The sequence below is a fragment of the Lissotriton helveticus genome, chromosome 12, assembly GCF_964261635.1.
Source record: "Lissotriton helveticus chromosome 12, aLisHel1.1, whole genome shotgun sequence".
NCBI classification, from domain to species: domain Eukaryota; kingdom Metazoa; phylum Chordata; class Amphibia; order Caudata; family Salamandridae; genus Lissotriton; species Lissotriton helveticus.
In genome coordinates this window covers 903,419,310-903,429,641 of record NC_136073.1, presented here as the reverse complement: position 1 = coordinate 903,429,641, position 10,332 = coordinate 903,419,310, and the positions used below count along the sequence as shown (strand labels likewise).

At 59.1% G+C, this 10,332-nt stretch overlaps 1 protein-coding gene across 1 annotated transcript; it reads right to left on the bottom strand.

Annotated features, from left to right (window-relative positions):
* On the bottom strand, window positions 1-3,795 carry LOC144798198 (serine/threonine-protein kinase SBK1-like). The gene is made up of 4 exons (XM_078668945.1): window positions 3,627-3,795; window positions 3,074-3,276; window positions 352-1,413; window positions 1-279 (listed from the first exon to the last, which is right to left on the bottom strand). The coding sequence occupies exons 1-4, from the start codon at window positions 3,793-3,795 to the stop codon at window positions 1-3; spliced, it is 1,713 nt and encodes a 570-aa protein (XP_078525071.1).
* Between the last annotated feature and the right edge of the window lie 6,537 nt (window positions 3,796-10,332).

Sequence of the window (10,332 nt, the reverse complement as noted above, 5' to 3'; positions counted from 1 at the left end):
TCACGTGATTTCGAGCTCAACGCCGCGAGCATGAGGGGCGTCCTCGTCGGTGATCTCTACGACGAGTAATGTCTCCGGAAGGAGACCCTCAGCGCCCTTTGTGAACATAATGATGAACTGCAGAGTTGTGTCCTCCTGGTCTTCCAGCTCGTAGTGTTGTTCCATCACCGTCTCCTGCTCTTCGTACACTTCTTCCTGGAGTTCCACCTCCCCGTGCAGTTCCACCTCTCCATGCAGTTCCACCTCTCCGTGCAGTTCCACCTCTCCGTGCAGTTCCACCTCTCCGTGCAGCCCCACCTCTCCGTGCAGCCCCACCTCTCCGTGCAGCCCCACCTCTCCGTGCAGCCCCACCTCTCCGTGCAGTTCCACCTCTCCGTGCAGTTCCACCTCTCCGTGTAGTTCCACTTCTCTATGCAGCTCTCCATGCAGTTCCATATCTCCATGTAAGTCCACTGTGTCCTGTTCCACTTCTTCCTGATATTCAACCTGCCTTTCAAGCTCAACCTCTTCGTGCAATTCCACCACGTTGTAGTGCAGTTCTACCTCTTCATGCAGTTCCGCCTCTTCCTGGTACAGTTCCGCCTCTTCCTGGTGCAGTTCCGCCTCTTCCTGGTGCAGTTCCGCCTCTTCGTGGTACAGTTCCGCCTCTTCGTGGTACAGTTCCGCCTCTTCGTGGTACAGTTCCGCCTCTTCCTGGTGCAGTTCCGCCTCTTCCTGGTGCAGTTCCGCCTCTTCGTGGTACAGTTCCGCCTCTTCCTGGTACAGTTCCGCCTCTTCATACGCCTCATCCTGCAGCTCCACCTCTCCCGCCTCCTCATGCTCCGCCTCTTCTGGCCGCCCCAGAAGCCTCTGCTGCTCCGCCCCTTCCTCTGGCTCGCTCTCCGAACCGCCCGTCTTCCATGGTACGTCCAGGTATTGCTGAACTGTGCTGCGTCTCTGGGGGTCAAAGGTCAGCATCCGCTTGACGCACCCCTGGGCCTGGGGTGTGAACTGCTGCCAGTATCTGGGGGTGGGTGCACTGGTCCCTCTCACCTGCCACCAGTAGAGCTCCTTGTAGTGTCTGTCGGAGGGCAGGGCGCGCTCCCAGGGGAAGAAGCCGGTCAGCGTGGTCACCATGAGCACGGCCAAGGCCCAGACATCGATGCTGGGGTGCAGGACCATGGAGTCGGGGTCCCTCAGGCGGCACAGCTCGGGGGCCATGTAGGGGTTGGTGCCGGACATGGCGGCGATGCTGAAGCCGGTCAGGCTGGTCAGGCCGAAGTCGCTCAGCTTGACGCAGCGGCACTCGCGGTCCATCAGCATGACGTTGTCCGGTTTGACGTCTCTGTGCACCAGCCCCAGGCTGTGCATGTAGTGCAGCGCGCTGGAGATCTGCAGCGTGCAACGCTTCACCAGGACTTCAGGGATCCCCTCCTGGAGAGACAGGGTACAAGACAAAAACAGGAGATCAGTAAAAGACACAGAGATGTGATGGTCACGGTGCTTAATTTGAGGTGGTGGTTTGCTATGTACTGCACCGGCACTTAATTCTCAACACTTGCACTAATGACAATCCACCACATGGTGGCGCTGTCTGTCTATTTTAGAGATTAGCACAACAACTGTGTTTAACTATTCAATATTCATTGAAAATGAATAGTTCCTGCTGCCCAAGACATTCTGAAAGCTTGTGGGGGCCTGGAGTGGTCTGAATTGTCACACTTGTAGGGTGTGATGGTTAGTAGATGTGTGGGTACTGTCATTGGCAGCGCTGGCAGGGGCAATGGGGGTGCAGGCTGCAGAGGACACCTGAGCCAGGGTGGAAGCCAGAGGCCCGGGCTAGGCAGGAACCAAGCCTGGAGGTGGGTTAAAGGGGCGCCCAGTTGGCTATGGGAAGCGACCGACAGGGGGTGCTAGTTTCTTTTAGTGGTGGGTGGGGACGTCAGGGGGTGCTGTCGGCCACTTAGAGAATAGCGCTGAGCGCCAATTTGGGGTCATCGAAGGCCTGGGGGGTCGACCCAGGATGGCAACGCATGTTCGATGGTGGCAACGACGAGTGACGCTGCACCGTATGTATTAAAGCATGCTCTGGGGGCATTGAACACCTAAAAAGAGTCCCTGTTTTGGAGGGCAGCGTGCACCAGGGGCCAGCAGGAGGCGCTGTTACAGAGGTCGAAGTGGGCGGGATCGCTGTAGTTTTTTATCAAAATCACTTCACCTAGTTTATGGTAAAAAGGCAACTGCCCCTTGTGGTTATTTCTGGCATTTGAGACGCTTCAGCTGAAGTGAAGGTGAGACAGTCTCTGTGTGTGGAAGGAGGGAGGGACAGACAGACGGACAAATAACAAGCCCTCTGACCAGGGTGAAACCGCCAGACAGATATGCAGATGTGCGCATTTGGTTAATCTATAAATGTTCAGGTGCTTGGAGGCCGGTGGGGGCTTTGATTGATTGAGGAGTGTTCTCTCTGGGAGGTGTTGACGTCTAAAACTAAACCACACAAGTCACTGTTCTTCACTGGGTCCAGGGTTGAGTTACATGGCTCTCTGCTGACACCCAGAGGCCGCTGCAGCCATTGCATCAACCAGCAGAGGTTTCACAGCTAAAATAGGGCGTCTCTCACTTCTTAGCACAACTTGCATTATTATTCATTTACGGTTTTAGTCATTTTAGCTTGAAGGTGAAACGTCATCAACATAGTTCTAGAATATTTTGTTTGTTTTTAACCCCGCCTTCTATTGCTGACAACTTTACCCAACCCTGCCACATAACTTGGGCCTCTCCTGCCCATAATTCCAGTGACCCCCGACATTAAGGGGTGATGCCTAATAATATGGGGGTGGGGGGTGCCCGTCTGGGGTGTTTCAAGGCATTGAGCGGATTGGTGAAACTTGGAAGTGTTTTCGTAGCGCTTTGATATGCAGTTTGTTGGGTTTCGCAGCGCTGCATTGTTGGACAGATGAATGTGTGGGTCTGGTGCGGATGAGGCCTAAATGTAGCACATTTAAAGTGTCTTTAGATTCGACAGGACCCTGGCACCGAGGGTGGCAGGAGGCCAGGTGCCCCCTCCCCCCGGGTGTCCCCCCAGTCTTACCCCTGGCATCAGAAGAGACTGCAGGCTCCCCGCCGGTGCCACCTCCTGGGCGAAGACGTAGTGGCTGGCAGTCTGCCAGGCCGCCACCAGGGTGCGGATGATGCCCGGGTGGGCGCTGAGGAGCAGAGAGAGGCTGAACTCGAGGAGGAAGACGTCACGGGGCACGCGACCCCTGGAGAGCAGCTTGAGGGCCACGCCGACACCTGTGGGGGCAAGAGACACCCGGTAAACAAGGGGGGGGGGCACAGACCCCGACGGATCCCTCACATTGAGCGATCAGGGGCGGTGCCCACCCCGCCCCGCAGTGGGGCCCCTCGGACTCCGCAGCCTTGAGACTGGAGGGGGCCTCCTGGTGTGTCCCCCCGCCCCGGGCCCCTGCTAGAGGGGCACCTGGGACTCCGCAGCCTTGCGACTGGAGGGGGCCCCCCTGATGTGTCCCCCCGCCCCGGGCCCCTGCTAGAGGGGGCCCTTGGACTCCGCAGCCTTGAGACTGGAGGGGGCCGCCCTGATGTGTCCCCCCGCCCCGGGCCCCTGCTAGAGCCCCCTCGCTTACCTGAGCCCCGCTGCTTGGCCAGCAGCACCTGCCCGTAGGCGCCTCGACCCAGCTCACCCAGGACTTCGAAGCGCTCCGTGAGCTCCATGGTGGCCAGGCGCTCCGAGGCCACCGACACCATCCGGGCCAGCAGCCTCTGCGTGGCCCTCACCGCGCCGGGGGGGTCCATGGGTCTGGAAAACACAAGAGGCCGGTCAGCCAGCCGTGTGTGGCACTGGAGGGGGGGAGGGGGCTGACCCTCACCTGCCCCAAAACATGCAGCTGACCTGTCCATAGAGGCGCGGCCTGACCTCCAGGGCGGGGGGGTGCGCGCCCCTCATTCTGCCCTCAGGGCCCACCCGCTCAGACTGCGCCCTGAACTGTGAAGCCTTCCAGTCTACACCCCCCCACACACACACACACACCTAGCCGCCCTCCCAATCCAACCCTAGTCCCACCTAATAAAACCAGCCTGCCCACTCTGCCCCAGGCCTATCTAGTGAGTCTAGCTTGTCCACTCTCCCCCAGGAGTAGCTGCTAAGTCTTCTACCCCCCCCCCCCCCCGGGCCTCTGTAGTAAGTGGAGCCCGCCCAGTCTACCCCCAGGACCATCTAGTAAGTCTAGCCTGCCCACTCTGTCCCAGGCCCAGCTAGTAAGTTTTCTACTCTGCCCACTCCTGTCACCCCCCCCCCCCTTTACAGGCCCGTGTATTGCGCCACCAATCCCAGCATCCGTAGGGAAGTGAAAGCCGCCATTCAGCTTTCCCCGGAAATACATATTGGGGGGGGGGGGGGGGTTGTATGATTTCCAGACCCTCGAAAGTGTGAAGGAACGTAGAGGGAACCAGGACGAAATGTAAGGGGCCGGGACAGGCAGCAAAGGAGCCAAGAAAGGAAGGGTCACGGTGAAATCACAGCCGTTGTCACCGGCTGTTGATGTCAATACCAGGAACAGAGGAAGTGACATCACTGACCATTCGCTTTATTTCTGTTCCTGCCGGTGTCGTCAAGACCCTGGAGAGCACGGCCAGCGAGTCATGGGGCCGTCACGGGGGCTGATTGGGCGCTTCATCCGGGCCCTGTCCCTGCTGAAGGCTCGGTTTGAGAATACCGGGGTGACCTCGCCTTGGATCCCCCTCATGACTCCCCCCTTCTGCCTAATTCGCTCTCTCTCGTGCGGGTCCCCTGTCGCCCTCCTCGCCCCCTTCGCAGCTCTTTTCCTCTCCTTTCTTCTCAGGCTCTGCCCGAGTCTTGGGTCCCAGAAAGGAGTGTCGGCCCCCTGCAAGCACCGGCACAAATGAAGCCTGGACCGTGCGCCTAAAGACCGGGCGCGGGAAGGTCCCGAGGGGACATGGGCTGCATCCATGGGCCCTGCACACAATAACCCTGCACTAGGACGCAGCGCCCACCGCCCGTGACTCAAGGCGCTAAACCCACCCCCAGCCCTCCATTCCGACGCTGCGCCCTCGCGGTTCAAGCCGAGGCCCCCCTGGCACATGGAGGAAATGATGAACCCCTGGCACCGGCGCCACCTGCAGACGCACCGTCTTACCTTGAGCAGGTCCGTGACCTCCGGCAGAGCTCCGATGATTGTCCGGGGGTGGGGGCAGCTTTGGGTGGAGCCCCTCCTGTCCCAGAAGCCTCAGGCAGGTCAAAGGTCACGGGGTGTCCTGAGGTAGCAGCACAGCGCCCTGATGCCCGGGTTCGTCCTCCCTTCACAATGTCCAGCAGAGGGCCCGGGGGGTTATATGTACGTGACCCGCAGCTGCAGACCACCCCGAGGGGCGTGGCCTTCCCTGGCGCCCCCGTGAGCTGAGCCAATCACAGGGCTCCCCGCGAGCCTGCACGAATGAGCCCCGAAAAGGTGAGAACGACTGGGGGGCGAGGGGGCTGGGGGGGGGGTCACACCGCTCCTTCACTTCACGAGGCACTTTTACACTTAAACTTAATGTGGCTGTACAAATAAAAAGTGTCCAAAAGTTTGGACCGACAAACATAATCCAGAGGATTATACATAATCCGGAGAGAGTCACCGAAAAACCGAACAGATAAATAGCATTTTGTCCGCAAGATAAGTTTTAAAGTCCTGGAAGCTTTGTGCTCTTTGTGTATTTGTCGTTAATGCTGAATTCGGTTCTTTTCCTCCGTTCATAAATTCGCCGCTTCATTAAAAGCTGCGCCCTTTTATTTCACTCCTGTTACCGATGACGTCAAACCCTCCCGCGGGGAGTGACGGGAGTCTGGGCTCAAAATGGAGGAGCGTTGAGTCCAATACAACAAGCTAAGGGCAAAGGTCAGGTAAAGGTTCATTAGGCAAAGGGGCTCGACCTCCTGCCACTGGCAGCTTCCGGTGCACGAGGCCTCACCAGGACAGATGCTTCCGGTGCACGAGGCCTCACCAGGACAGATGCTTCCAGCGCACGAGGCCTCACCAGGACAGATGCTTCCTGCACACGAGGCCTCACCAGGACAGATGCTTCCGGTGCACGAGGCCTCACCAGGACTGATGCTTCCGGTGCACGGGGCCTCACCAGGACAGATGCTTTCGGCACCCGAGGCCTCAAGGACAGATGCTTCCTGCACACAAGGCCTCACCAAGACAGATGCTTCCTTCACACGGGGCCTCACCAGGACTGATGCTTCCTGCACACGAGGCCTCACCAGGACAGATGCTCCCTGCACACGAGACCTCACCAGGACAGATGCTTCCTGCACACGAGGCCTCACCAGGACAGATGCTTCCTGCACACGAGGCCTCACCAGGACAGATGCTTCCATCACACGAGGCCTCACCAGGACTGATGCTTCCTTCACACGAGGCCTCACCAGGACAGATGCTTCCATCACACGAGGCCTCACCAGGACAGATGCTTCCTTCACACGAGGCCTCACCAGGACTGATGCTACCTTCACACGAGGTCTCACCAGGACAGATGCTTCCATCACACGAGGCCTCACCAGGACAGATGCTTCCATCACACAAGGCCTCACCAGGACAGATGCTTCCATCACACGAGGCCTCACCAGGACAGATGCTTCCATCACACGAGGCCTCACCAGGACAGATGCTTCCATTACACGAGGCCTCACCAGGACAGATGCTTCCTGCACACGAGGAATCAACAGGACAGATGCTTCCATCACACGAGGCCTCACTAGGACTGATGCTTCCGGCGCACGAGGCCTCACCAGGACTGATGCTTCAGGCGCACGAGGCCTCACCAGGACAGATGCTCCCTGCACACGAGGCCTCACCAGGACAGATGCTTCTGGCACACGAGGCCTCACCAGGACAGATGCTTCAGGCGCACGAGGCCTCACCAGTACAGATGCTTCCGGCACACGAGGCCTCACCAGGACAGATGCTTCCATCACACGAGGCCTCACCAGGACTGATGCTTCTTGCACACGAGGCCTCACCAGGACAAATGCTTCCATCACACGGGGCCTCACCAGGACTGATGCTTCCTTCACACGAGGTCTCACCAGCAAAGATGCTTCCATCACACGAGGCCTCACCAGGACAGATGCTTCCATTACACGAGGCCTCACCAGGACAGATGCTTCCTGCACACGAGGAATCAACAGGAGAGATGCTTCCGGCGCACGAGGCCTCACCAGGACTGATGCTTCAGGCGCACGAGGCCTCACCAGGACAGATGCTCCCTGCACACGAGGCCTCACCAGGACAGATGCTCCCTGCACACGAGGCCTCACCAGGACAGATGCTTCCTTCACACAAGGCCTCACCAGGACTGATGCTTCCGGCACACGAGGCCTCACCAGGACAGATGCTTCCATTACACGAGGCCTCAACAGGACAGATGCTTCCAGCACACGAGGCGTCACCAGGACAGATGCTTCCTGCACACGAGGCCTCACCAGGACAGATGCTTCCTGCACACGAGGCCTCACCAGGACAGATGCTCCCTGCACATGAGGCCTCACCAGGACAGATGCTTCCTTCACACGAGGCCTCACCGGGACAGATGCTCCCAGCACACGAGGCCTTACCTGGAGAGATGCTTCCATCACATGAGGCCTCACCAGGACAGATGCTTCCTGCACACGAGGCCTCACCAGGACAGATGCTTCCTTCACACAAGGCCTCACCAGGACTGATGCTTCCGGCACACGAGGCCTCACCAGGACAGATGCTTCCATTACACGAGGCCTCAACAGGACAGATGCTTCCATCACATGAGGCCTCACCAGGACAGATGCTTCCTGCACACGAGGCCTCACCAGGACAGATGCTCCCTGCACATGAGGCCTCACCAGGACAGATGCTTCCTTCACACGAGGCCTCACCGGGACAGATGCTCCCTGCACACGAGGCCTTACCTGGAGAGATGCTTCCATCACATGAGGCCTCACCAGGACAGATGCTTCCTGCACACGAGGCCTCACCAGGACATATGCTTCCTTCACACAAGGCCTCACCAGGACAGATGCTCCCTGCACACAAGGCCTTACCTGGAGAGAGGCTTCCATCACATGAGGCCTCACCAGGACAGATGCTTCCTGCACACAAGGCCTCACGAGGACAGATGCTTCCTGCGCACAAGGCGTCACCAGGACAGATGCTTCCTGCACACGAGGCCTCACCACAGATGCTTCCTGCACACAAGGCCTCACCAGGACAGATGCTTCCTGCACACGAGGCCTCACCAGGACAGATGCTCCCTGCACACGAGGCCTCACCAGGACAGATGCTTCCTGCACACGAGGCCTCACCAGGACAGATGCTTCCTGCACATGAGGCCTCACCAGGACAGATGCTTCCTGCACATGAGGCCTCACCAGGACAGATGCTCCCTGCACACGAGGCCTCACCAGGACAGATGCTTCCTGCACACGAGGCCTCACCAGGACAGATGCTTCCTGCACATGAGGCCTCACCAGGACAGATGCTCCCTGCACACAAGGCCTCACCAGGACAGATGCTTCCTGCACACAAGGCTTCACCAGGACAGATGCTTCCTGCACATGAGGCCTCACCAGGACAGATGCTCATTGCACACAAGACCTCACCAGGACAGATGCTTCCTGCACACGAGGCCTCACCAGGACAGATGCTTCCTGCACACGAGGCCTCACCAGGACAGATGCTCCCTGCACACGAGACCTTACCTGGAGAGATGCTTCCATCACATGAGGCCTCACCAGGACAGATGTACCCTGCACACGACGCCTCACCAGGACAGATGCTCCCCGCACACGAGGCCTCACCGGGACAGATGCTTCCTGCACACAAGGACTCACCAGAACAGACACTTCCTCAACACGAGGCCCCACCTGGAGAGATGCCTCCATCACACGAGGCCTCACCAGGACAGATGCTTCAGGCACACAAGGCCTCACCGGGACAGATGCTTCCTGCACACGAAGCCTCACCGGGACAGATGCTCCCTGCACACGAGGACTCACCAGGACAGATGCTTCCTCAACACGAGGCCCCACCTGGAGAGATGCTTCCATCACACGAGGCCTCACCGGGTCAGATGCTTCCTGCATACAAGGCCTCACCAGGACAGATGCTTCCATCACACGAGGCCTCACCCGGACAGATGCTTCCATCACACGAGGCCCCACCTGGAGAGATGCTTCCTGCACACGAGGCCTCACCGGGACAGATGCTCCCTGCACCCGAGGCCTCACCAGGACAGATGCTCCCTGCACATGAGGCCTCACCACAGATGCTTCCTGCACACGAGGCCTCACCAGGACAGATGCTCCCTGCACACAAGGCCTCACCAGGACAGATGCTCCCTGCGCACGAGGCCTCACCAGGACAGATGCTCCCTGCACACAAGGCCTCACCAGGACAGATGCTCCCTGCACACGAGGCCTCACCAGGACATATGCTTCCTGCACATGAGGCCTCACCACAGATGCTTCCATCACACGAGGCCTCACCAGGACAGATGCTTCCTGCGCACGAGGCCTCACCAGGACAGATGCTTCCTGCGCACGAGGCCTCACCAGGACAGATGCTTCCTGCGCACGAGGCCTCACCAGGACAGATGCTTCCTGCGCACGAAGCCTCACCAGGACAGATGCTCCCTGCACACGAGGCCTCACCTGGACAGATGCTTCAATCACACGAGGCCTCACCAGGACAGATGCTTCCTGCCCACGAGGCCTCACCAGGAAAGATGCTTCCGGCGCATGAGGCCTCACCAGGACAGATGCTTCCTGCGCACAAGGCCTCACCTGGACAGATGCTTCCTGCCCACGAGGCCTCACCAGGACAGATGCTTCCTGCGCACGAGGTCTCACCAGGACAGATGCTCCCTGCACACGAGGCCTAACCAGGACAGATGCTTCCTGTACACAAGGCCTCACCAGGACAGATGCTTCCTGCACACGAGGCCTCACCAGGACAGATGCTTCCTGCCCACGAGGCCTCACCAGGACAGATGCTTCCTGCCCACGAGGCCTCACCAGGACAGATGCTTCCTGCCCACGAGGCCTCACCAGGACTGATGCTTCCATCACACGAGGCCCCACCTGGAGAGATGCTTCCATCACACGAGGCCCCACCAGGACTGATGCTTCCATCACACGAGGCCCCACCTGGAGAGATGCTTCCATCACACGAGGCCTCACCAGGACAGATGCTCCCTGCACATGAGGCCTCACCAGGACAGATGCTTCCTGCCCACGAGGCCCCACCTGGAGAGATGCTTCCATCACACGAGGCCTCACCAGGACAGATGCTCCCT

Excerpts from the sequence above, each read along its gene's own strand:
- LOC144798198 (XM_078668945.1), bottom strand. The coding sequence starts at position 3,795 with ATGGACCCCCCCGGCGCGGTGAGGGCCACGCAGAGGCTGCTGGCCCGG. Across the intron at positions 3,277-3,626 it reads GGCCAAGCAGCGGGGCTCAG|GTGTCGGCGTGGCCCTCAAG; the intron begins GTAAGCGAGGGG and ends TTGCCCCCACAG. Across the intron at positions 1,414-3,073 it reads AGTCTCTTCTGATGCCAGGG|GAGGGGATCCCTGAAGTCCT; the intron begins GTAAGACTGGGG and ends CTGTCTCTCCAG.